At 45.1% G+C, this 26,675-nt stretch overlaps 1 protein-coding gene across 1 annotated transcript in view; it reads left to right on the forward strand.

Moving 5' to 3' along the window:
• COL27A1 (collagen type XXVII alpha 1 chain) overlaps window positions 1–26,675 on the forward strand; it is a 196,993-nt gene that overhangs the window by 88,777 nt on the left and 81,541 nt on the right. The window contains exons 18-28 of the mRNA XM_032233211.1: window positions 410–454; window positions 2,237–2,290; window positions 4,667–4,720; window positions 6,320–6,373; window positions 12,241–12,294; window positions 12,661–12,714; window positions 13,708–13,752; window positions 13,961–14,014; window positions 17,276–17,320; window positions 24,848–24,901; window positions 25,421–25,474. Of these exons, the coding sequence (XP_032089102.1) occupies window positions 410–454; window positions 2,237–2,290; window positions 4,667–4,720; window positions 6,320–6,373; window positions 12,241–12,294; window positions 12,661–12,714; window positions 13,708–13,752; window positions 13,961–14,014; window positions 17,276–17,320; window positions 24,848–24,901; window positions 25,421–25,474 (567 nt within the window). The remainder of the gene's footprint in view (window positions 1–409; window positions 455–2,236; window positions 2,291–4,666; window positions 4,721–6,319; window positions 6,374–12,240; window positions 12,295–12,660; window positions 12,715–13,707; window positions 13,753–13,960; window positions 14,015–17,275; window positions 17,321–24,847; window positions 24,902–25,420; window positions 25,475–26,675) is intronic.

Genomic DNA, 26,675 nt, shown 5'->3' on the forward strand with positions numbered 1-26,675 from the left:
TGGCACTCAGCCTTCTTTATGGTCCAACCTTCACAGCCATCCCTTGCAACTCGGAAAACCACAGCCTTGACTAGACACACTTTTGATTAGCAGGGTGATGTCTCTGCTTTTTAGTCTGCTGTCTAGATTTGCCACAAAAATAACAGGTGTGATAATACGAAGAGGAATAGCAAGGGAAATCCAGGGCTACGTTTAGTCAGGATGGCCTAAATTCTAAGGTCATCTTTCCAAAATCCAGCCTACCAGCTTTAATTTTGGGTGATGTTCCAGGCCAGCTGGTGAGATCTGAACTTTCTTCCCATGATTAGGTGAAGTCTGTTCTCTTATAGGTTTGTTTGCCTTTCCTGTCCAGAGAAGGACTTTCAGAAGGAAGGTTATATGATATTCTTTCTGTTTTATTTTAAATCAGGGGTTGATGGGAAATCCAGGAGAACATGGACTGAAAGGTGATAAGGTGATCTGAATATTCCCTTATTGTTTGTTGTGATTTCTTTGCATGCAAAAGCTTGTTGCCATCCCATATGCCTTCTCTTCTCTTCTTCTCCCTTCTCATCTCTTCTCTTCTCCCTTCTTTCTCTCTTTCCTTCTCTTCTCTCTTCCTCTTCTTTCTTCTTTTTCTCTTTCCTTCTGTTCTCTTCCCTTCCCTTTTGTCTTCTTTTCTCTTCTCTCCTCCCTTCCCTTCGCTCCTCTTCTCTCTTCTCTCTTCTCATCTCTTCTCTCTTCTTCTTCTTCTCTTCTTTCTCTCTTCTGTTCTCTTCCCTTCTCTCTTCTCTCCTCTCCTCTCCTCCCTTCCCTCTTCTCTTTTCGCCTCCCTTCCCTTCTCCTCTCCTCTTCTCTCTTCTCATCTCTTCTCTTCTCCCTTCTTTCTCTCTTTCCTTCTGTTCTCTTCCCTTTTCTTTTCTCCTCTCCTCCCTCCTCTCTTCTCTTCTCTTCTCTCCTTTCTTTCCTTCTCTCTTTTCTTCTCTTCCCTTCCCTTCTCTCTTCCTTCTCTCTTTCCTTCTCTTTTCCCTTCCTTCTCTCTTTCCATCTCTTCTCTTCTTCCCCTTCCCCTTAATTGTTCCCACTTTCTTTCCAGAGCTACAGCATGGATCTGCTAGTTTTCTACAACTAATACTCTCTTGATTGTTCCACAACAGTTGGCGGCAAAAAAAGAGAAGGGGGTGGGGAAACAGTTTGGGGGAGAAACCTGGCCTTTACCTCTACAGCTGCATCTACTTGGTTAAGTGGCTTCTGTGGTTGTGGCTGATCAGACAAGTGCAGACCATGCGGGGCCCACCAGAGTGTCCACCTCTGGGTTGGAGTAAGCTCACGATTCTCAGGCTACATAGAAGTTCTCACGATACATGGAATCCCTTTTGCTCTTGGTTTCCAACTCAGTTGGGTTGGAACTGTTGAGGTTAGACCTCCTTCCTCCTTCAGCAGGAAGGTCCTGGTGGCATCTGGAGCTCCCTGTCCTGTTTCAGATGGAGCGAGGCATGGCAATCCAGGACCAGCTCTGTTGCCGTTCTTGAAATAGTAACTCAAATCAGATGAAAAGGCTGGACGGTAACTCATTCCATCTGCTGCGTCTTGCTGACTTGCAAAAGCTGGAGGAGGAGGAGGAGGAGGAGGAGGAGGAGGAGGAGGAGGAGGAGGAGGAGGAATGTTGTCAAGGGCACTCCACTTCCTGCTTAGCCACAGGGCCCTTCTCTCTTTCTCTCTCTCTCTCTCCTCTCTTGGAGCACACCAGAGGTTTCCTTTGGTGATACATCTCTGGAAATCTGACATCTTTTAAGACGGTTTTCGTAGAGCGTGATGCTTGTTCAAATGAGTGTCCCTTATGCAGAAGATCTTCCCCTTGGACTGGTGCCCATATTTGTTTGTTTAGGAGTAAGATGAAGGGAAGATAATGTTTTCCATTGAATACTACTATTTGGGGGAAAAAGAACAATGACAACACGGATGGCATTGTACAATGTTTTAAGCCCCGATTTGATGAATATCCATGCCAATTATACTAGTCCGTTGTCCTATGATCTAAATTCACTTGGCAGCCCATTCTGAAGGAACGCACGTCATCCAACAGCTATTCTAGCCATGCTCCATTCTTGTTTTTGCCACCAATCCTGGTTGTGGAACAGCCGGGAGAAAAAGCAACCTGTTCCCTTCCTCCTCTAAAATCCCTCTTGAACCTTGGACTTGTGTTGTGTTCTTGGTGTGTTATTTGTTGTAACTTTCTTTGGTGATGTACATCCAGGGTGAGGAAGGGATGGCAGGCATTCCTGGAGAAATTGGTTTCCAAGGGGACAAGGTAAATTCAATTATTTTCTTCTCTCTCTCTCTCTCTCTTTCTTGTTCTCTCTCTCTCTTTTTTCTCTCTTTTCTCTTTCTTTCTCTCTTTTGCACTTTCTTTTTCTCTTTCTCTGTCTCTTTTCTTTCTTTCTCTTTCTCTCTCCCTTTCCCTTCTCTCTCTCTTTCTCGTTCTCTTTCTTTCTCTTACTCTGTCTTTTTTCTTTCTTTTTCTTTTTCTCTTTCTCCCTTTCCCTTCTCTCTCTCTTTCTCGTTCTCTTTCTTTCTCTTTCTCTGTCTTTTTCTTTCTTTCTCTTTGTCTCTCTCTTTCCCTTCCTCTGTGTGTGTGTGTGTGTGTGTGTGTGTGTGTGTGTGTAAAGACTTGATTTTATTGTATATTGAATGAATAAAAATGATTTAGGATCTCCTGGCGGGGAAGCAAAATTTGCGACATTACTGAGTCAGATCTTTGCGCAGACAATATCAAAGGTTCAATTTGTCAGTCGACACCAATGGCCAAATGATGATGTGGAACAATTTAACTTGGGAATGATCAGTCACTTGATGTAGAGGAATCAATGGAAGATGGAGAAACAGACTGAAGGCTATGAGGGAGAGGGGGGAGTGTAGAACAGAAGACCCTTTGCCCATTTTAATTTAGACCCATTTCAAACCCAATTCCTGCAACTAGCTTATTGCAGGAATTTAGATAAATTTGGCCTTCGCTACCCCCGAGCCCCAAATGAACAATCCCTTTGGCTCAAAAAGTGGTAAATTGGAATAATAACAGAATAACAGAGTTGGAATGGACTTTGGAGGTCTTCTAGTCCAGCCCCCTGCTCAGGCAGGAGAACCGGTACCATCTCACCAGTCTCTTCTTAAAACCCTCCAGTGTTGGAGCATTCACAACTTCTGGAGGCAAATTGTTTAACTGGTTGATTGTCCTCACTTGTAGGAAGTTTTTCCTTGGTTCTAAATTGCTTCTCTCCTTGATCAGTTTCCACCCATTGCTTCTTGTTCTATCCTCAGGTGCTTTGGAGAATAGCTTGACTCCCTCTACTTTGGGGCAGCCCCTGAGGTATTGGAAGCAAGGAAGATGGGAAGGAAGGAAAGGAGGGGAGGGAGGGAGGAAGGAAGGAAGGAAGCAAGGAGGGAAGGAAGGAGAGAAGGATGGTAGAGAGAAGGATGGGAGGGTGGAAGGAAGGAGAGAAAGAAGTATTTCTCCTTGATTAGTTTCCACCCATTGCTTCTTGTCCTGCCCTCAGGTGCCTTGGAGAATAGCTTGACTCCCTCTTCTTTGGGGCAACCCCTGAGATATTGGAAGACTTCTATCATGTCTCCCCTAGTCCTTCTTTTCATTAAGCTAGAGATTGGAGTCTAAAGTTCTGACATGACTCTTTCATTTTTGATAAAATGTCTAGGGTTTTTTTTGATGAATTTTGATCCTAACTTACAAGATCTATACAGGGTAAGATTTACTGAATTGGTGACTAAAAGTAGAGACGGTAGTCCTCTCCTTACCGCAATTAGTGACCATTCAAACTTACAACAGCCCTGGAAAAAATGACTTACAACTTTTCACAGTTACGACTGTTGTACCATCTCCATGGTCACATAAACAAAATTCAGACGCTTGGCAGCTGACTCACACTTAACAACCGTTGCAGTGTCCCGGGTGTGTGTGTGTCACATGATCCCCTTTTGCGACCTTCTGGCAAGCGAAGTCAACGGGAAGACCAGATTCACTTAACAACCGTGTTGCTCATTTAACACCTGCGGTGATTCCCTCAGCAACTGTGACAAGCAAGTTGTTTTACCTCAGAAATTTTACCTCATGAAATGAGTAAAATTCACTTGGCAAGTCTTTCACTGAGCAACAAAAATGTGGGGCTCAACTGTGGCCATAAGTCAAGGATGACCAATATTCCCTGACATGGCTGATAGTTTCTGGTGGATATAGATTATTTTTATTGATTTATTTTAAAGAGAGGCGCATTTAACCATAGAAGCCGCTAAAAGACATGTCCCCTTAATAGATTTAATTGCTGTTGTCCTTTTGCCTTCCGCTTCCTTTCATTAACGAATTCTATTTATTTTCAAACTTCACACGCTAGCAATTCTCCAGGGTCGGGAAATATCTTTTCCAGAATCTTCTACCAGACAGAATTCATACCGTTGTAAATTACTGAGTGCCAACTTTGCTGAGTACATAACTCCATAGAAGTGATGGTTGACTAGATCATTCCTAGATAATCCCATGTTGTATTTATTTTTTACAATGACAATAAAGACTACACTATGTTTGTTAAAGGTATATCGGAACCAAGTTCATTTCTTGGACTAGGTTTTCGAAGTTGCTTTATCCATTCTGAAGATTTCTACTCTCGCTTTTCTCCAGGGTAGCCAAGGATTGCCTGGGATGCCAGGATTACGAGGAAAACCAGGCACAATGGTAAGTAATTGCTTGAGTTCCCTGCATGAAATTTGTTGTATTGGTTAGAATGAGGAAAACTGTTGTGACTCGCCAGTGGCCAGTGGAGCTGGCAGCAGATTTTGAGAGTGAGGAGGGTTGGAGAGGAAGATGGGCCAGTCCTGGAGTCTGGGGAAGGCTCTGATGAGGGCTCTGTGTCGGAGGCAGAGATGGGGCCAGAGCCGTCTGACAGTTATCAGCTGCCTTCAGAGTCAGACATCAGTGAGGCAGACGAATAGCTGGAGCCTGTTCCCAGTGTGCACATGCGCAGAGCTGCCAGATGAAGGGAACAGCTAAAGAACAACTTGGGAGTAAAGCCACAGGTGGATAATGAATGGCCCTTCCCGGAGGGAATAAAAGAGGAGCGAAAGGGGAGTGGACTTTGCAGGAGACCATTAGTTCGCTTCATTGGTTCGTGACTCTCCGAGACTCCTGGCCAAATTTTGCAGCTCTCGGCTTGGCAGCTGTCCAAGCCAGATAAGATCTGTGACTGTAAATCGTCCCTTGAAAGACTTTGACAGATGTGAATGAGCAGAATTCATGGGAAATTAATAAAAGGGGTTCTTTTGTCGGGACAAGGAGTTTGCTGCATACTCTTGGGAAGCCTTGGTCAGAAAAAACATCATTGCTGTCCTTCAGCTCTTACTTGGATGCAATTCCTATCAGCCACCATGATGGTCATATCATATTATATCATGAACCATCATCGGTGAGGGAAGTTGATTTCAACCCCAGAAAACATCTTGAGGCACTCTTTAAAAATCACTTGTCCCCCTTGAATCTCTATAAAAGAGTTTCATGGGACATTTGAAGGACCCCACCGGTGAGGTCTGGACTCAAATTCCTGTTGGGCCACAAACTTTCTAGGGTAAACCTTGGATGGTTGTGAGAAAAGCCAAGAGAGAAGAATTGGAGAATGTTGTCAAATCCATGAGGAATAAAAGGGTATAAGTGCAATTAGGATCGTTAGCAGAATGTTGCGACATGAGTAGGAAAAAATGGAAATAAATCCTGACTGATATCCATAATTGTTTTGTGGAAAGCAAAAAGACTTCTTCTTGAAGTAGCAGCTTAAGATGGTGGACTAGGACTGGGATAGCCCATGTTCAGGTCCACTGAACCTCATAGATCACCTTATGGTGATATTGGGTTAATCATTAATCCCATGGGAAAACTGAATAAGGAGTGGTGCGTTGGTTGCTTTGATCTTTTGGAGAAGTTATAGAATGGAAATCAGATGAATGAATGAATGAATGAATGAATGAATGAATGAATGAATGAATGAATGATTCAATCAATTAATGATTCAATCAATAAATCAATCAATGAATCAATCAATGAATCAATCAATGAATCAATCAATCAATGAATCAATCAATGAATCAATCAATCAATGAATCAATCAATGAATCAATCAATGAATCAATCAATGAATCAACAAATAAATCAATGAATGAACCAACATGGCCAACGGAAAAACTAGGAGATGGTTAGCAATATCTGGAGATACTACCTTCCATATTTCTTCCTAGCTAGATTAGGTCACCCTCAATGGTCACCCCATGTGTTTGTTTCTTGCAGGGAAGAGTTGGTGAAAAAGGTCCAGCTGGAATTCCAGGCCCACCTGGCCCAGAGGTAGGTTCTGTCTCCAGTTTGGCTTCTTCTTTTAAGGATCTGTATGATTTAGAGATTTTTTTTTTAAAGGCTGAGATATGCCCGATTCTGAATAGGCCATTGAAAAGGAGCTGCTGGAAGGGTGCTGAAATTATGATGTTTTGAAATCTTTACACCCCCATTCCTCTTCATTCTCTCAAAGGTGAAATATTTCTTCTTTACCACTCTTCTCTTCTGTCTAAGAGGAATCTCTGTCTGTCTGTCTGTCTGTCTGCCTGTCTGTCTGTCTGTCCGTCCGTCCGTCCATCCATCCATCCATCCATCCATCCATCCATCCATCCATCCATCCATCCATCTATCTATCTATCTATCTATCTATCTAATCTACCATCTCTCTCTCTCTCTCCATCCATCCATCCATCCATCCATCCATCCATCCATCCATCTACCTCTATCTGTATATCTCTCTGTAACCTCTCTCTCTCTCTATGTCTCTTATCTATCTATCTCTCTCTCTCTCTCTCTCTCTCTCTTGATCTATCTATCTATCTATCTATCTATCTATCTATCTATCTATCTATCTATCTAATCTCTACTATCTCTCTATCTCTATCTGTATCTCTCTATCTATCTGTCTCTCTGTCTAATTATCTATCCTCTCTCCCCCGTTTCTATTGATCGATCAATCAATCGATCAATAGATAGAACCTCTCTCTCCCTCTCTCTCTCTCTCTCTCTCTCTCTCTCTCTCTCCTATCTATGTATAAAAAGCTTCATTTCTAGAGCTCTTAAGTTACCCGCAAAGTCCATTTGGTTCGCTGAATACCTTTTTTCAGTCAAACCCCTTACTCGCCACTCTTACTCAAAGCAGAGACTCAGCACCACGAATGCACGTCTGGGTCCAGAGAGACCAAGGTGGAAATTACGGGGTGCTTGGAGCGCTTCCCAGGTTGGCCTCCACCCATCATACTAATAGCCTACAATTCCTTCACTCTGGAACTTAGCAACTCATGCTAATCCAGCCAGCTCTGGCTTCTTCAGCAAAATATGACGAAAACCATGGCTTATTACGGTAGATAAATACAGCCAATTCACGACCTAGCGGTGACTTCCCAAGAGGATTGCATCACGGCTAACTTTACTCACTTGTAAAATACCCAAGATGTCCTGAAATCAAATCCAGGTCAATTGCTGGCAACACCTCCGAGCAAGGGTTGGGGGAAAAAAAAACTACCAAGAGAGAATTATCTGAGATAGGTGGTCAAATGATCCAATTCAACAGAGAGTCCTTTCCAAGAATAACGCGTTGCGAATCCCAAATTCCACCGAAAGAAAGCCAGGGCTAAATTTAAACTCTTGGACTCCGCCGCCGGCGGTTAAAGTAACATCCTTATAAACTTGGCAAGAAAGGTGAGAGAGAAGAAGAATAGGAGAAAGAAATTGGTCGGCCTCCATCAGTCATGCATGAAAAATAAAATAAAAGAAATTTTGAAAAAACCTCATTTGCTTTCGAGACAAAATAAGGGTTTGAAGAGCTCGTGATGGGATCCTGGAAGGAGACGCAATGAATGAACGATAACTTTTGGCGCGCCGTTTTTTAGTGTTTCGCTTCATTTCTGCTTATCAATCTGTCTAATAGCTGTGAAAGATCAGAATGAAGTTAAATAAAAACCTAGTTTATTTTATTTTTTTTAAAAACCACCATTCCTCTTTTTTCTCATACAAAAAACCCCCCAATTTGTCCCCCGCCTCTAGGGATCATTCCGTTAATCTGGGTGTTTTCTCTTTTGTTGGCTAGATAGTGATAAACTTTAAGAAATAAGGAGCAACCCTGTGGTTTAACAGAGTAACAAGAGCTGGAAGGGACCTTGTAGGTCATCTAGTCCAACCCCCTGCCCAAGCAGGAGACTCTACAGCATTTCTGACATATGGCAGTCCGTTCTCTTCTTTTGGATATAACTATATAAGTACAGCATTTTTATTCATGGTGTAACAAAAAGAGGACATTTTCTGGACAGAGTAGACACAACAACATTTGCATATGTCTGGTTTAAAGTATAGGTGGTTAACTTATGACAGTTCATTTAGTGACAGTTCAAAGAATATATCTGCTGAACAAAGCTCTGCATTGGCAACAGGAAGGGCATCCGGCCATTAAACGCTCTGCTGGCTCCATTCAGTTGCCCAGACTCCACCTTGCAAGGCCATGGTGGGTTGCAGGCGGTATGCCCCAGTACGGGCGTACTGGTGTCTGCTGGGAGCACCGGGTATTGGTGCACCGGAGGGCCCACCCGCTTGCCTGAAGTCCTTACCTGTATTTGAGCTCTTCAGCGCTTCCGTGTATGTGCACGGAGTGTACGGTGCCTGCGTGATGCTTCGCCGAGCAGCTGGAGCGTTGCGGAGACGTTGTGGAGGTAAGGATGCATATGGGAGATGCCGGGCCCAGTTGCATCATACTGGTTGCAATGAGATCCGGAACCCACCACTGCTGCAAGGGATTATGGGGTCATTAAACAATGATGATGATGATGATGAGTTGGGTGTCCTCTTAGAGCTTTAGGTAGTCCAGCTCAGCCCAGCCTCTCCAATTCCTAAAGAAAGATTGGACATCTAGTTTGGAAGATGGTTGAAGATGTTTGTCCCAAAGGTGCTTTTTTCCCCAAGAGGCAACTGGGCTTTCTTGTTTTTCTTTGAAGACATTTCGCTTCTTGTCCAAAAAGCTTCTTTAGCTCCATAGACGTGTTGAAGACATGTTCCTCGCTCTTCTTCCCTCATCTCCTCCATCAGATCTCTAGTATTTTACTAAGGCCCGGAACCAGCCTGCGGAGCTGGCAGAAGAGTCGGACAGTGAGGAGGTTGGGGAGGAAGATGGGCCAGTCCTGGAGTCTGGGAAAGGCTCGGATGAGGGCTCTGCGTCGGAGGTAGAGAGGGGGCCAGGGCCATCTGACAGTTATCAGCTGCCTTCAGAGTCAACATCAGTGAGGCAGAAGAACAGAGGGGGGCAGGGCCATCTGAGAGTTATGTGCTGCCTCCAGAGCCTCCAGAGTCGGACATCAGTGAGGCAGAGGAACAGGGGGAGCCTGTTCCCAGTACATGCATGCACAGAGCTGCCAGAAGGCAAGAACAGTTAAGACAAAAGGGGTGACTCGGGAGTAAGGCTTGGAGATGATTGGCCCCTCCCATAAGACATAAAGCAGGAGCAAAGGCACAGGAAAGTTGCGGGAAGCAACTTTGTCTGTTCCGGTCGGTTTAAACTCTGAAGCTCCGTTTTGACTCTGTGCTCTGTGTGGCCTTGCAAAGCTAATTGCCAATTAGGTCTTTGGCAGCGCTTCAAGGGAGATAAAGGTGGGTCCTTATCAGCCTTATCTCGAAAGACTTTGGCAGACTTCTGTCGGACTCTTTACAAACTCTTTGTGACTCCTTGCGGGCTGTGAATGAACATAATTCACAGCCGTTGAAATAAAAAGAGGGTTTCGGGGACTAAGCGTGTGATTTTTGACTGTCTCGGGAAGCTTAGGTCACAACACCACTCTTGGTTGGATTGCCTTCACTTAGTCATCTTTCTTCTTTGTCAACTTAGGGACTGGACTGTGCCTCCCTTTGTTTCTTGAGCTGAATGGATTGTGGGCAGAAAAAAATTATGGGTAGGCGATCCAAAGTCATGTGGTCTTCTAAGCAGCATGTCGTCACCTTTCCCTTCCTCCGTGCCAAGTCTGCTTCTCCCTTCTGTCAGGCTTGCTGATTTATATCCCTGGGAAAAAGGCGGAGATGCGGCCGTCCCCAGAATTCGTGGAGAACCACACACTGGGCTACGAGGCAACATTCGCTGACCCCATGCAGAACCTTGGTTGGAGGGCCAAGACAAATTAGAATCCACAGCACTTCATTTTCTTGCCGTGATCTTCTTCCAGTTTTATTCCCCCTTTCGCTTTCCCTCCCCATCAGTTCACATCGCAGTGAAACCAAAGTACAATGTCAATGCAATGAAAAGTTGGTGTCTGGTGTCACCTTTGCTTTCCCAGATCTCTGTTTCTCCTTCTCCAGGACCATCTGCCCCCAGTGTGATCCTTCGGATCTTCCAACAGGGCTAAAATATTTGACCCCCATCCATCTTGATTTTGGTTGTTTTTTTCCTTCCTCTTCTTCTCTTTCCTCCTTCTCTCCTTTCAGTGAAGGAAGTCCATAATGACTTTCCCAGGGCAGAAAGGCACTGTAAGGGTAAAGGTTCCCCCTCGCATTCCTGACTCTAGGGGGCGGTGCTCATCTCCCTTTCAAAGCCGAAGAGCCAGCGCTGTCCGAAGACGTCTCCTTGGTCATGGGGCTGGCATGACTCAACGCCGAAGGCACACAGAACGCCGTTCCCTTCCCATCAAAGGTGGTCCCTATTTTTCTACTTGCATTTTTTATGTGCTTTCGAACTGCTAAGTTGGCAGAAGCTGGGACAAGTAACAGGAGCTCCCTCCGTTATGCAGCGCTAGGGATTCGAACCACCGAACTGCCGACCTTTCTGGTCAACAAGCTCAGCGTCTTAGCCACTGAGCCACCGCATCCCTAAAAAGGCACTATGGACTCCTCCAAAGTACTAGGTCTTCTTCAGGTAATCTACCCAGGCCAGGAACCTCAAAAGATCTTGTCTACCGTAAGTAACAAAGGATGCAGAGGAGACCACAGCATGCTTTCTAGGCCATAGGGCTGGACAGCTCCTGAGACAGGAGACAGTCTTTTTCAAAGTTGGACGTGGGACTTCTGTAGCTCTGAACAGGGTCATCCCAGGCTGGTCTGTAAAGATCCTCAATCATCCTGGTCATGGTTGTCCCAAAGGTGCTTTTTTTAAGAGGCAACTTTATTGTTTTGTCGTTTGAAGACGTTTCGCTTCTCATCCAAGCAGCTTCTTCAGCTCTGACTGGATGATGGTGGGGAATGGAAGGATTTATACTCCTTGCAGACAGCTGGTCCTTTGCATCCTTTTAGAGGGTCGTTGAGGCCACTTGGAGGTTTCTCTGTGTCCTCAGGGTCACCTGAGTGGTGCAAATGGTTCCTGTAATCTGCATTTTTTTCCCTCTGGAAATCCATTCCTCCTCCCACACCATCCGAAGGGTCTCCATCCCAAATTGTGTAGCTAAACGTCTGTAGAGATTCTCAGCCCTCCAGGCCATGGTTGTCCCAAAGGTGCTTTTTTCTGGAGGCAACCGGGCTTCCTTGTTTTTCTTTTGAAGACATTTCACTTCTCATCCAAGGAGCTTCTTCAGCTCTGACTGGATGGTGGTGGGGACTGGAAGGATTGATGCTCCTTGCAGACAGCTGGTCCTTTGCATCCTTTTAGAGGGTCGTTGAGGCCACTTGGAGGTTTCCCTGTGTCCTCAGGGTCACCTGAGTGGTGCCAATGGTTCCTGTAGTCCCAGGCTGGTCATTCCCCCCCCCCCCCCCACTGTTAGAGTGCAGTGGAAGATGCGATTCGAGGCACAGGAGGCAACTGAGTTAAACTCTCCACATCTGCATTCCCCCTTTGACACTTGAATCAGCAATTTTAAATCTGCTTCAGCAAGACCTTGGAAACAGGTTTATGCCTTACGCGAGGAGCCAAATCATTCCGGATCAGTTTCAGCCCATGAGTTGAATATGGGGATAATTAAAACCTTGGTCCTTTGACCATCCTAAAGTAACCCATCCAAGTTAAGACGTTTGGTGCCCCCCCCCCGAATCTTTGCAGCCCCCCCTCTCTCTGGGTGTGTGTCTCTCTCTGTCTCTCTGTCTCTGTCTCTCTGTCTCTCTCTCTGTCTCTCTTTCTCTGTCTCTCTGTCTCTGTCTCTCTCTCTCTCTCCCCAAAGAGATGACACCCGGGACTCCTGTCTTCTTACTTATGGTCCTCTCTGTTTGATGTTTTCCAGGGCTTCCCAGGAAGCATCGGCCCTCCGGGGGAAAACGGCCCCGAAGGTATTAAGGTGAGGGGTGCTGCAAAGGAATGGCTGTGGGGTTGGTTTGGCAGTGGCCCAAAGGAAAGAGGTAAAGGGAATGGTAAGGGGAGGGACAGAGAAAACCCCAGAGATCTCCGCGCGGTGTTCTGGCTGGTCTTTCAGATTTCATTTGGATGCTGACTACTCCAAGAATGGGAGTTTCTTTCCCTGTTTTCTTTTTTTCGGTGGTCGTTCTCCCCTTCCTCACATACTCCTTTCGGCAACAGGATTGACATTGGACGCCGTCCCACAGCAGCGCATGTTGGCAACGTGCGCCTGCTCCGTGTTTTCGTAGGCCCACCGGGGTCTGTCTGCCTCTCTCTTTGGCTGAGCCTTTTCCCCCCTCCTTTGCAGGGAAAGCCTGGCGCGAGGGGTTTTCCTGGTCCCAGAGGAATGCCTGGCCAAGAGGTGAGAGGCTGCTCTCTCCATGATGTGCATCTGTTTTCCTTTTTAAAAAAAAAAAAGATTGGGGGATTTTAGAGATTGATTTCCCTAAAGATGGCTGGAGTCCCTGGCAGATTAAATCTGTCTATGAATGGATTTAGATTGTCTTAGGGATGGGCTGGGGGGACCGAGGAAGAACTTTGTATTAAATGTGGTCTTTCTTTCTTTCTTTCTTTCTTTCTTTCTTTCTTTCTTTCTTTCTTTCCTTCCTTCCATCCTTCCATCCTTCCTTTCATCTTTCTTTCCCTCCCTTCCTTTCTCTTTTCTTCTTTCCTCCCTTGCCCTCCCTCGCCCTCCCTTTCTTCTTTCAATCAATCCTTCATTCCTTTCTCTTTCCTCCCTCCCTTTCTTTCCTTTCCTTTCCTCTTTCTTTTGTCCTTTTCTTCCTTCCTTTCATTTCTCTTTCCCTTCCCTCTTTCCTTCCATATATCCATCTCGCCTTCCTTTGCTCCTTCCTTCCATCTATCCTTCCTCCCTCCCTTCCTTTCCCTTCTTTCCTCCCTCCCTTTCTTCTTTCATTCCTTCCTCCCTTCCTCCCTTCCTCCCTTCTTTACTTCTTTCCTCCTTCCCTCTCCTTCCTTCCTTCCCTTCAATCTTTCTTTCCTTGCTCTCCTTTCCTCCCTCCTTATTTCCTTCCTTCCTTTCCCTTCTCTTCCCTCCCTGCCTCGCCTTGCCTCCCTCGCTTCTTCCCCTTCTATTTCCTTCCTCTCTCCCTCCCTTCTTTCCTTCTTTGCTCTCCTACCTTCCTTCCTTTCCTTCAATCTTTCCTTCCTTGCTCTCCTTCCTTCCTTCCTTTTCTTCAATCTTTCCTTCCTTGCTCTCCTTCCTTCCTTCCTTTCCTTCAATCTTTCCTTCCTTGCTCTCCTTCCTTCCTTTCCCTTCTCTTCCCTCCCTTTGTTCCTCCCTCCCTCCCTTCTTCCTCTCTCCCTTCTTCCTTCCTTCCTTCCTTCCTTCCAGGGCGATGAAGGGCCACCAGGTCCCTATGGCCCCCCAGGGGAAGAGGTAAGAACACAGGGGGTGCTTCTTGAGTGGGAGGGTTGCCTATTACTGGGCCACATTGCTCCTAGCCTTGCCCTTTGGTCAGTTTCTCCCCCTGCAGCCCCCTCCCAACCCCCCTCCTTCAAGCACAACTTGGGGGACGAGAGCTTCCTGCTCTGGATGACGCTTTTCTTCTCTTCAATGTCTCACCAGCTACTTGTCTCCTTTTTAGGGTCCTCCTGGGCAGAAGGGGTTCCCTGGCAAACCAGGCCCGGAGGGCTTAAAGGTAAGGAGGGCATCATCTTAGGAGACTCAAATCTGTCGCCAAAACATCTCTCACCCTTTTGGGGTTTTCCAATCTGGTAATCTGAAAGCACGCCTTTCACCCACTCCTGGCCTTGGCACTGCCTTCCTTCTCCTGAAATCTCCTTTTTTTCCCTTTCTTCCCTCTTTTTTGCTCTGGAAATTCCAACTCACCGTGGTTTCTGGAACGGAGAGGAGCCTTGCACATATTTCTGCAAACCGCAGCGAATTTTTATGATTAGCCAGTTTCCCCCCTTGCTTGTTCTTTTCTTTTCGAAAATTGGTTAATTGTGTGATGGAGGACAGCCTCCCTCCAGGGGAGGGAAAGAGAGAGGGGAAAAAAAACATTATGCAATTGGAAAAGCTGCTAAAAACAGAACCATTACAATGAAAATAAAATGTGGGAAGAGGGAATTTATGTAAATGTGGAACGAGGCTTGCTTGAATCCCACCCCAAAAACCCATCAGAGTGAAGAAGAAAATAAATACAACAGTGGAAGGAGGGAGATAGAAGAGGGAAAGAAGAAAGGGAAAAGGAGAGGAAGTAAGAGAAGGATAGTAAGAATAGGAGAGAGGTTAGGAAGGGGAAGAAGAGAGGAGGAGTGTGGGAGAGGGAGGAAAAGAGAAAGGAGAGGAGGAAGGAAGAAGGTAGAGAAGGAAGATTGGGAGGAAAGGAGGAAGAAGGAGTAAGGTTGTTGTAAAATAAGATGGATGTGCAGGGTGGCAGGAAAGCGACTCTGATGATATTTTTAATTTTTTAAATGAATGGTGATAAATGTTAAAGGATAATATATAAATAACAATAGTACTTAAGAGAAATGTATATGTGTGAATGTATATATGAGAAAGAAAAAGAAAACTCTTTTAAAAAAAGAACTGAAGAAACTGAAGAAGCTTCTTGGATGAGAAGTGAAACCTCTTCAAGGAAAAAAAAGTCCAGTTGCCTTCCGAAGAACTGAAGAAGCTTCTTGGATGAGAAGCGAAACCTCTTCAAGGAAAAACAGAGTCCAGTGGCCTTCCAAAAAACTGAAGGAACTTCTTGGATGAGAAGCGAAACCTCTTCAAGGAAAAACAAAGTCCAGTTGCCTTCCGAAGAACTGAAGAAACTTCTCGGACAAGAAGGGAAACCTCTTCAAGGAAAAACAAAGCTGCTAAAAATGGCTGAAGTCCTTCCATCTCCTGCTTCCAAACACACTATGCTTAACAACAACCACAATCACAACCACATTTTAATGGCACTCTTTTGTGCATGTGTGAACTGAATCTGAAATTGCTGCTTTCGTTCCCTTTCTGTACTTCTTTTTTTTTTGGGGGGGGGGGTGTTTCTCATGGTCTTGCAGTATCCCTAATCTGGCTAGGTTTTCCTCTCTCCACTCCAGCTGGCTGGCTCTTCCAAAAGCTTTTTAATTTCTTTTTAATGCACTTTTGAATCTCAAGCGTTTGCAGAGCACTTTTGCAAGGCGGCATTGGAGAGAAGGCAGCTGCTCCTGACCCATTCATTTCCTTCACACCCTCCCCCCTGCCCCCCCAGAAATATTCCTCCGTTGCCAAAATATTGTGTGCAAAATTTTGTCTTGCCTTCTGGTGCTTTGATAAATAGGTTGACCCCCTCTTCTTTGTGGCAGCCCCTCAAATCTCAGGGGTTGCCACAAAGAAGAGGGAGTCAAGCTATTCTCCAAACTATCTAAAGGCAGGACAAGAAGCAACAGACGGAAACTGATCAAGGAGAGAAGCAACTTAGAACTAAGGAGAAATCTCCTTACAGTGAGAACAATTAACCAGTGGAACAACTTGTCTCCAGAAGTTGTGAATGCTCCAACACTGGAAGTTTTTAAGAAGATGTTGGATATCAATTTGTCTGTAGTGGTGTAGGGTTTCCTTCCTAAGCAGGGGGTTGGGCTAGAAGACCGCCAAGGTCCCTTCCAACTCTGTTATTCTACTCTACTCTACTCTACTCTACTCCTACTCCTACTCCTACTCCCATTCCCATTCCCATTCCATTCTATTCTATTCCATTCCATTCTATTTTCCATATGCCATATTCTATAGTTTATTCTATAGTCTATTCCATTGCATTCTATTCTATATACTGGCATTCTGCTATCAATGTCACCCCTTCATTTCATTGTTCCGATATTGTGGGACAATTCAACCGTTTTTTCCAATTCAGCAATTGTGGAATGATTTCAGCGATTTTTTTCAATTGAACTGATGGTGGAACGATTCAGCCATTTTTCAGTAGATGATGGAGAAGACGTAACCTTCACAAGAAGAAGAAGAAAAAAAAGACTGCATCAACCACCACCGTGGGAAGATTTTTTCTGCAGCTGAAGATAACCGAAAAGCTACAGTTCCTATTTGTTCTGCTACCCACTCTCTGTTAGGACGTGATCGGAGGTTAATCCGTTAATTAACAAGCTTGAAACGAGTTAAAATCATTTGTGTGTGGTTGGCTCCCTGCCTTATATCTTTACTCAGAGTCTTCCCCAGCCCGGTCCTCTCCAATGACTTGGATTTTATGTCCCATCATCCATACAATTGGCCTCCCTGAATTGGTTCTGCTGGGAGGTGTAGACCCAAGAAGAAGACCATGAAGAGAAAGCAAGGAAGAAAAAGAAGATAAACAAAAGGGGGAAAGATGAATGAAATAGACCACTTGATGTCCCCCAGATGTATTGAACTACAGCTCCCATAAATTCCAGGGAACGTGCTCCCGATGGGCTTTGTATTCAAAACATCAAGAGTCTTTTTGGTTCTCTGCCTCTACTGTATTACGAGAAATCAAGCCTTGGGGAAGGATGAATTTGACTTGAAACAAAGTGGGGCTATTAGAAATTGAGACAATTTAAGATTTCACTGTTTCAATCTTTCTATCTGTAGAATGGTTTTTTTTTTTAAATATTTTTTTAATTTTATTTTTATATAAGCAATCCATTTCCCATTAAACAGTGTGTCATCTGGGTACAACTATTTTGTGCCAACAATTAAAATTTACAACCTTAGTCATCATTTAATCTCTTCTTAGCTTAATTTCCAACACCAAAATTGTACAATAATGAGTTTGTTCTTTGCTCTTTGATAGCCAATCGATTCATTTCTGCACATTCTAGCATTTTCCTAATCACATTTTCCTCTGTAAGGTTTGTTTGTTTGTTTGTTTGTTTTGAGGGCAGATTAAGGTGTCGAGATGCACACTGCAAAACTGCAAGGACCGTGTGACTTACTGTTCTTTGCTTGGTTTCAGGGTGAGCCAGGAAACCGAGGACGGCTGGGAAAAATTGGTGACGAGGTAACCCCCTACATCACTTCTTCTCCTTCTTTGGCATGCTGATCTTGGTCTCGAGTGATTCCTGCCAGCAGGAGGGCTTCCTTTATCCGAGATAACTTTGATAGCTGCTGGAGTCTCTCTTTCTGGATTTGATGTTCCCTATTTGTTAGAACAGTGGTTCCCAAACTTGGCAACTTTAAGACTTGTGGACTTCAACTCCCAGAATTCTCCAGCCAGCTCTGGCTGGAGAATTCTGGGAGTTGAAGTCCACAAGTCTTAAAGTTGCCAAGTTTGGGAACCACTGTGTTAGAAGAAGGGATGCGGTGGCTCAGGGGCTAAGACGATGAGCTTGTTGATCAGAAAGGTCGGCAGTTTGGCGGTTCGAATCCCTAGCGCCGCGTAACGGAGTGAGCTCCCGTGACTTGTCCCAGCTTCTGCCAACCGAGCAGTTCGAAAGCACATAAATAAATGCAAGTAGAAAAATAGGTACTACCTTTGGTGGGAAGGGAACAGCATCCCGTGCGCCTTTGGCATTGAGTCATGCCGGCCACATGACCACAGAGATGTCTCTGGACAGCGCTGGCTCTTCGGCTTAGAAAGGGAGATGAGCACCGCCCCCTAGAGTCTGGAATGAATAGCACAAATGTGCGAGGGGAACCTTTACCTTTGTTAGAATAGCTGAAAATCCTATTTTGGAGATGTTTATATGCCTGAATTATCAATGTTTAAGTGATGTAGAAGAGAAATGGGAGGATGGCCACGCTAGAAAGCATTGTGATTATTTTAATAGTCCTGCAACTGAATGGATGCCATTGTGCCTGCATTTCCCAAAGGTGCTTTTTTCAAGAAGCAACTGGACTTTCTTGGTTTTTCCTTGAAGACTTTTAACTTCTCATCCAAGAAGCTTCTTCAGCTCTGAGAAGTTCAGTTCTGAGAAGAACTGAAGAAACCTCTCAGATGAAAAGCGAAACATCTTCAAATTGCCTCTTGAAAAAGTCCCTTTGTGACAACTATGACCCGGATGATTGAGTTTCCTTCAGATGTTTATTGTTATGCCGGGACCAACAATAATTTGCCTCTAGTTTCCTATCCTGATGCGATTTTGGCTGTGCTCAACACCCAAGGTTCAAAGCTATTATTCCCTCCAAGGTTGGTTTTCTCATCCTTTGTTTCTGGAGATTCTTAGTCATCCAGGTCATGGTTGTCCCAAAGGTGCTTTTTCAAAAGGCCACTGGACTTTGTTTTTCCTTGAAGAGGTTTCGCTTCTCATCCAAGAAGCTTCTTCAGTTCTTCAGAAGGCAACTGGGCTTTGTTTTTCCTTGAAGAGGTTTCGCTTCTCATCCAAGAAGCTTCTTCAGTTCTTCAGAAGGCAACTGGGCTTTGTTTTTCCTTGAAGAGGTTTCGCTTCTCATTCAAGGAGCTTCTTCAGTTCTTCAGAAGGCAACTGGGCTTTGTTTTTCCTTGAAGAGGTTTCGCTTCTCATCCAAGAAGCTTCTTCAGTTCTTCAGAAGGCCACTGGGCTTTGTTTTTCCTTGAAGAGGTTTCGCTTCTCATCCAAGAAGCTTCTTCAGTTCTTCAGAAGGCAACTGGGCTTTGTTTTTCCTTGAAGAGGTTTCGCTTCTCATCCAAGAAGCTTCTTCAGTTCTTCAGAAGGCAACTGGGCTTTGTTTTTCCTTGAAGAGGTTTCGCTTCTCATCCAAGAAGCTTCTTCAGTTCTTCAGAAGGCCACTGGGCTTTGTTTTTCCTTGAAGAGGTTTCGCTTCTCATCCAAGAAGCTTCTTCAGTTCTTCAGAAGGCAACTGGACTTTGTTTTTCCTTGAAAAGGTTTCGCTTCTCATCCAAGAAGCTTCTTCAGTTCTTCAGAAGGCAACTGGGCTTTGTTTTTCCTTGAAGAGGTTTCGCTTCTCATTCAAGAAGCTTCTTCAGTTCTTCAGAAGGCAACTGGGCTTTGTTTTTCCTTGAAGAGGTTTCGCTTCTCATCCAAGAAGCTTCTTCAGTTCTTCAGAAGGCAACTGGGCTTTGTTTTTCCTTGAAGAGGTTTCGCTTCTCATCCAAGAAGCTTCTTCAGTTCTTCAGAAGGCCACTGGGCTTTGTTTTTCCTTGAAGAGGTTTCGCTTCTCATCCAAGAAGCTTCTTCAGTTCTTCAGAAGGCAACTGGGCTTTGTTTTTCCTTGAAGAGGTTTCGCTTCTCATTCAAGAAGCTTCTTCAGTTCTTCAGAAGGCCACTGGGCTTTGTTTTTCCTTGAAGAGGTTTCGCTTCTCATCCAAGAAGCTTCTTCAGTTCTTCAGAAGGCAACTGGGCTTTGTTTTTCCTTGAAGAGGTTTCGCTTCTCATCCAAGAAGCTTCTTCAGTTCTTCAGAAGGCAACTGGGCTTTGTTTTTCCTTGAAGAGGTTTCGCTTCTCATTCAAGAAGCTTCTTCAGTTCTTCAGAAGGCCACTGGACTTTGTTTTTCCTTGAAGAGGTTTCGCTTCTCATCCAAGAAGCTTCTTCAGTTCTTCAGAAGGCAACTGGACTTTGTTTTTCCTTGAAGAGGTTTCGCTTCTCATCCAAGAAGCTTCTTCAGTTCTTCAGAAGGCAACTGGGCTTTGTTTTTCCTTGAAGAGGTTTCGCTTCTCATCCAAGAAGCTCCTTCAGTTCTTCAGAAGGGCAACTGGACTTTGTTTTTCCTTGAAGAGGTTTCGCTTCTCATCCAAGAAGCTTCTTCAGTTCTTCAGAAGGCAAGTGGATTTTGTTTTTCCTTGAAGAGGTTTCGCTTCTCATCCAAGAAGCTTCTTCAGTTCTTCAGAAGGCAACTGGGCTTGGTTTTTCCTTGAAGAGGTTTCGCTTCTCATCCAAGAAGCTTCTTCAGTTCTTTTTTTTAAGTTTTCTTTTTCTTTCTCATATATACATTCACAAATGTACATTCTCATAAGTACTATTGTTATTTATATATTATCCTTTAACGTTTATCACCATTCATTTAAAAAATTAAAAATATTGTCAGGGTCGCTTTCCTGCCACCCTGCACATCCATCTTATTTTACAACCTTCCTCCTTCTTCCTCCTTTCCTCCCAATCTTCCTTCTCTACCTTCTTCCTTCCTCCTCTCCTTTTTCTTTTCCTCCCTCTCCCACACTCCTCCTCTCTTCTTCCCCTTCCTAACCTCTCTCCTTTTCTTACTATCCTTCTCTTACTTCCTCTCCTTTTCCCTCTCTTCTTTCCCTCTCCTTCTCCATTGTTGTATTTACTTATTTTCTTCTTCACTCGGATGGATTTTCGGAGGTAGAATTCAAGCTAACCCAGTTCTCTACGTACATAAAAATAAATCCCCCCCCCCTTTCCACATTTTATTTTCATGATAATATTTCTTCGGTTCTGAAGAAATATTCTCGGATGAGAAGCGGAATGTCTTCAAGGAGAAACCAAGGAAGAAGTCCAGCTGCCTCTTGAAAAAGCACCTTTGAGACAACCATGACCTGGAGGACTGAGAATCCCCATAGAGAACAGAATGATGCCAGTCCAGTTTCCATGTTGGTCCCCATTCCGACATAGTTTTTGGCAACTTCTGTGCCCCGCAATGCCCGAGGAGATTCGACAGGAAGAACTCTGGAAAGTCTGGGAATATGAAAAAAAAATCAAACGCTCACCTCCTCTGAAATATATCCCAAATCATCACACTGACCAATGTGGTGCAACCTCAACGCTTCCATGTGTTTACCTCATTCCTGAGTGACCGCATGGGGCAGCGATGGTGGCTTTGGCTCAACCAATCTTGGTCTCCTCAATTGTTGGCTAAGGGACCCACAATCTTTCCTGAAAACCTCTTTCTTTGGCAATCTTTTTTTTTAATGGACTGCTTTTTATTAATGATGATGGTCTAACCTAGAGACAGGCATGCACAGGGACCCTCAAAGTCCCCTCCTCATGGGCAGAAACATTGTGAGGACATGTCTTTTTTTTCTTCTGGAGGAGGAGAATTTCTCCAGATTATTTACTGAGGAAGCCTGCCAGTCAAGAATCTTGGAATGGCTGAAACTTTTGTGGCCCACCAGTAGCCATTGCAGCTGGTAGCAGATTCGGACAATGAGGAGGTTGGGGAGGAAGTTGGGCCAGTCCTGGAGTCTGGGGAAGGCTCGGATGAGGGCTCTGTGTCGGAGGCAGAGAGGGGGCCAGGGCCGTCTGACAGTTATCAGCTGCCTTCGGAGTCAGACATCAGTGAGGCAGAAGAACAGCTGGAGCCTGTTCCCAGTGTACGCAAGCACAGAGTTGCCAGACGAAGGGAAGAGCTAAAGAACAGGGGTCGACTTGGGAGCAAGGCCACAGGTGGACGATGAATGGCCCCTCCCAGAGGAAATAAAAGAGGAGCGAAAGGGGAAGTGGAGTTTGCAGGAGACCATTAGTTCCCTTCATTGGTTTGTAAATCTCCAAGACTCCTTGCCAGGTTCTGCAGATATCGGCCTGGCAGCTCTCCAAGCCAGATAAGGTCTGTGACTTTAAATTCTCCCTCGAAAGACCTTGCTGGAGGTGAATGAGCAGAATTCACAGCAAATTAATAAAAGGGGTTTTTGTCAGGACAAGGAGTGTGCTTCATGCTCTTTGGGAAACCTCGGTCGGAACAGAAACGTCTCCTAAAACTCATTTTTGGATACGGTAACCCTGCAACAGTAGAAGCCATGGCATTTTGACGTCCCGGTTGGCCATTTCGTCTTGCCCGTAGCATCCACAAGAAATGGTCATTGTCTTTTTCTCTGTGTCTTGCACGAACATCTGGAAAAGGTCCTGCACAATAGCCTCCTTTTACTAGAGGCAAGGAAACAATTCAGGAAAACCCCACAAGTTTCCTTAGGAAAATTGAGAAACTGTGCCTTCGCCGAAGGTCTTTTCATTCCCTGCGCCCCCCCTAGAGATTCCACCCCCCTGCCCCCAGCCTCCTAAGTTTCTGTAGAGAAAGCAGGGAGGTCTGTCTTTCTTTAGCACTTATTCATTCAATGAATTCCACTTCTTGGATTTGCCCATAGCTAAAACAGTCTAGGGCTGAATTCCACTCTGTTGGATCCCAGGTTGAGAATGTGAGCTGGTGAGGGAGACTCGGTCTGTCGCTGGTTGTTCCTTTCCCCCCCCCCCTCCCCTTAGCTACTCCAGACATACTCCGAGCAGGAAACCGTGAGCCTCTATGGGATTGAATGAAAACACAATGGGCCTTTTCACCGCCATTTGCCAGTGATCCAGTCCAGATGCATCTAAAGCCCCCTTATTTTCCCTCTGCTTGTTTCTGCCTAGTGGTGGAAGACTTCCATCTCGTTGCCAATTATGTCATTAGCGAAAGAACGCTGTGCCAGCCATTGGGGGAAATTCCTTCCTCTTCTTCTCCTCTTCTTCTGCCCCACTCCCCCTTCCATCACAACGGCTGGCTTGCTTTTAGCCATCCTGGAGTTTTGGAAAACATCAGCCTCCAGAGGCAATTTTTAAATATTTAGAGAAAGTTGTGTCCCATTTCTGCAGAGGTGCTCCATGACACACACAATGGGGCTCCATGAAATATATGGTGGAGTTGGAGTTCAAACACAGCAAGGTTCGCTGTCGCTGGATCTTCACCCCTACAAGGGGGATTCCAGAATTTTCTTGCTATTAAACGGCCAGGTTCCATGGTCTGAAAAAGTTTGCAGACTCCTGGACTACAACATCAGAGGGCCTTGGTCCATGAAGGTCAGGGTGATGTTCATTTTCTAGAGGTTCACCATCGGTCAATTCTAAGAAAGGGCATAATGAATGAATGAATGAATGAATGAATGAATGAATGAATGAATGATAGGTAGGTAGGTAGGTAGGTAGGTAGGTAGGTAGGTAGGTAGGTAGGCAGGCAGGCTATTCTAAGGAAGGGCATAATGAATAAATTGAATGAATGAATTGAATGAATGAATGAATGAATGAATGAATGAATGAAAGGCAGGGAGGCAAGTTATTCTAAGGAAGGGCATAATGAATAAATAGAATGAATAAATGAATAAATAGAATGAATGAATGAATGAATGAAAGAAAGGCAGGGAGGCAGGTTATTCTAAGGAAGGGCATAATGAATAAATAGAATGAATGAATAAATAGAATGAATGAATGAATGAATGAAAGGCAGGCAAGGAGGCAGGTTATTCTAAGGAAGGGCGTAATGAATAAATTGAATGAATGAAAGAAAGAAAGATAGATAGATAGGCAGGCAGGCAGACAGAAGGATGGATGGATGGATGGATGGATGGATGGATGGATGGATGGACGGAGGGATGGACAGTCAGACAGATATGGTGGCTAGCTGTCTGGATAGATGGATGGATAGGTAGATTAGATAGATGATAGATAGATAGATAGATAGATAGATAGATAGATAGATAGATAGATAGATATGGATAGATAGATAGATAGATAGATAGATAGATAGATAGATAGATAGATAGATAGATAGAGAATAGATAGATAGGTAGACAGACAGACAGACAGACGGATACATAGATAGAATATAACTAGAGATAGATGGGTGGGTGGGTGGGTGAGGTTTGGGTGGGTGGATGGATGGATAGATAAAAAGCAGGCAAGGCAGGTAGGTAGTTAGATACCGGCATATTTTTCCTTAAACATTCAGGGTAGTGGGTACTGAAAATCCTCACTTGTGTCTACCACAGCCCTGCTTGCATGGCATCGTTGCCTCTGTGCCTCCAAGCTTCTCCCTCTGCCCCCCCCTTTTTTTTGAGATGTTTGGCAACAGCTCAGCTGGATTGCAGAATCTCCAGCCTAGATCTCCTTCTTGACCTGAGTCTGGTCTTCACGGCTCTTCATCAAAGACGGTTTTTCCTGCTTCGGCATGTGTCAGAATTCATCCAGTTGTGGGCCTCTCCACTCTGCGTTTTGCAAGCTGGGAGGCAACCGAGAAGGTCGCGGGGGGGGGGGGGAGCAAATCCTAAATGTTAGCGCTCTCTCTCTGACCTTCACGACACGGGGGTTGCCTGTAATTTGTTCCTGCACTGGAGTCCTTTGTCGAGCCTTGAGCTTCAAAGGCCCACCGCCCAGTTTTTTAAAGTTGGGAACAGCTGCTGTTTGTGCTGGGGAGGCCCAGCCTGTGAGAAAAGGACCTTCGTGGAGCTTGCAGAAGATGCTGTTCTTATTCAGTCTGCAAGGAAAACACTTTCTCTGATGCTTTAAGGCAACCTTAAACACTCAAAGAGCTACTGGGACCCGTTTCCCACAGAAAAGAAAACACCGGGAGCCACAAAACCTGACTATTTCCTGAGCGGCCACAGAACTAGCATATGTAGTTGAATTAAACATTCTGTCTTCTTCTGAAAATTTTTTGGGATTTATCCATGGTGGGCCTACCGGGGGTCGAAAACCTCGCTCAATTGTGTGCTGGCAGATGTTGAAAATCGGTGGTTGTGACGCATATTTTGACCGACAGGGAGCTGCAGCAGAGGGATGAAAGAGCCACATGCGGCTCCAGAGCCACATGTGGCTCCAGAGCTACAGATTGCTGACCCCTGCTTTAAAGCCAATAAATTCATCTCCTTTTTCTCTCTCTTTCCAGGGTCTGATGGGGTTCATTGGTCCAATCGGGGAACCTGGCGGTGTTGGGGAGAAGGTACGAAGGATAGTGAGGTGGTTGTAGAAGCAGCATTAAGCCGAGGAGACCTTCTGCTAAGAGCCCTTCAAGGTTTTGGGGGACTGTGAGCTAGAGCAAGACCCAAAGTGATTCCTTGCAAGTCCTGATGGCCAGTTTTTGATCAGAACTTCAATATCCCATGCTGGATCCTTTCCTGGGGTCCCATGGCAGCTGAATTGGGCCACCCTGCCCTGAGATCCTCAGAAAAGATTTGATTGCTTCAAGAGTTACGGAGAAGCTGCAGACTCAAGCAATGTTTCTCAATTGTTTCAGTCCTGATATTTACACCCTTTGTGCACCAATTACCTCCACTGTCCTTGTCCTTGTAATCATCCCATAATAAGCAAGCTTGAGAAACTACAATTGGCCAACTTGGCTTCAAGCAAGCAGCGCTGAGGGAGGGCTGGTAGGCCACCCAACTGTATGACTTCTCTGCAAGGATATGGCATCTATTTTGAGGATGGAGTGGTTGACTTCTGCTTCTCTGCCTCCTCCTAGGGAGACCGGGGCACAGTTGGATCACCGGGGCCAATGGGCGTCAAGGGGTCGATGGTAAGGAGTAAGTCTGCATCCTCTCACTCCTCCTGTCTTGAGAAGTGTCATCCTATGTCCTCGCTACTATTTAGATGGCATTGGCTGCATATTGGACTAGACATGGTTGAACTAGATGGCCTACAAGGTCCCTTCCAACTCTGTTTATCTGTAATCTATTGTACACAGTGGGTCTTCCTCCTCCTCCTCCTCTCCTTCTTCCTCTTCCTCCTCCTCCTCCTTCTTCTCCTCATCCATCCTCTTCTTCCTCATTTTCTTCCTCCTCCTCCTCTTCTACTTTCTCTTCTTCTTTTTCTTCTTCTTCCTCCTCCTCTTCTTCCTCTTCTTCTTCTTCCTCCTCCTCTTCTTCTACTTTCCCTTTTTTCCTTCTTTTTCCTCCTCCTCCTCTTCCTCTTCCTCTTCTTCTTCCTCCTCCTCCTCCTCCTCATCTTCTATTTCTCTTCTTTTTTCCTTCTTTTTCCTTCTCTTCCTCCTTTTCCTTCTTCTTCTTCTTCCTCCTCTTCTTCTTTTCCTCCCCCCTCTCCTCCTCTTCTTCCTCCTTTTTCTTTCTGGTCAATCAAGGAGCTTGACCTAAGGTCAAGTTACTATAACTTCACATCCAGTCCTCTGATAAAGCCCCTACTCGGTAATGGCTGCCTTCTTAATCATAGCAGCTTCCCCAACCCTGAGAAAACAGTGTTTCTCTTTGATTAGGCCATCTTTGGACCTCTCTGGGCCATTTTAAGGTCATTAACCATGAATGGCCTCCTCCTACTGCCTGGCTTTCTGTGAGAGGGTCGGAAATGTGGGGGCTCCTCAGTGGTGGGATTTTACCAATCAGTTCTCTGCCCTAATGATTAGCTGGGTAGGCGGGGCTCGGTGGTCATGTGATCATGTGGGCGTGGCCAAGTCAATGTCACTCAGGTAGATGGGGAACTTCGCCTTAGTTGTTACAATGGTAATAAGGGTTAACTGGAGAGGCAGTTTCTGTAAGCAGGGCAATAAAGATTAGGCTAGAAACAACACCAGAATGTTTCCTTTCTTTGCCTTCCTTACAGGATTAGCCCTCTAAAGTGGAGAAAAAACAAAATATTTCTTCCAAAAACTGGTTCTCCAAACTGCTTAGAAAGTTACCAACCGGTTCTCCCGAATAGGTGCGAACTGGCTGAATCCCACCACTGGGGCTCCTCCATAAAAAAAACAAAAAACAAGGAAGGACCCC

Source organism: Thamnophis elegans, chromosome 16 (assembly GCF_009769535.1).
Source record: "Thamnophis elegans isolate rThaEle1 chromosome 16, rThaEle1.pri, whole genome shotgun sequence".
In the NCBI taxonomy this organism is placed as follows: domain Eukaryota; kingdom Metazoa; phylum Chordata; class Lepidosauria; order Squamata; family Colubridae; genus Thamnophis; species Thamnophis elegans.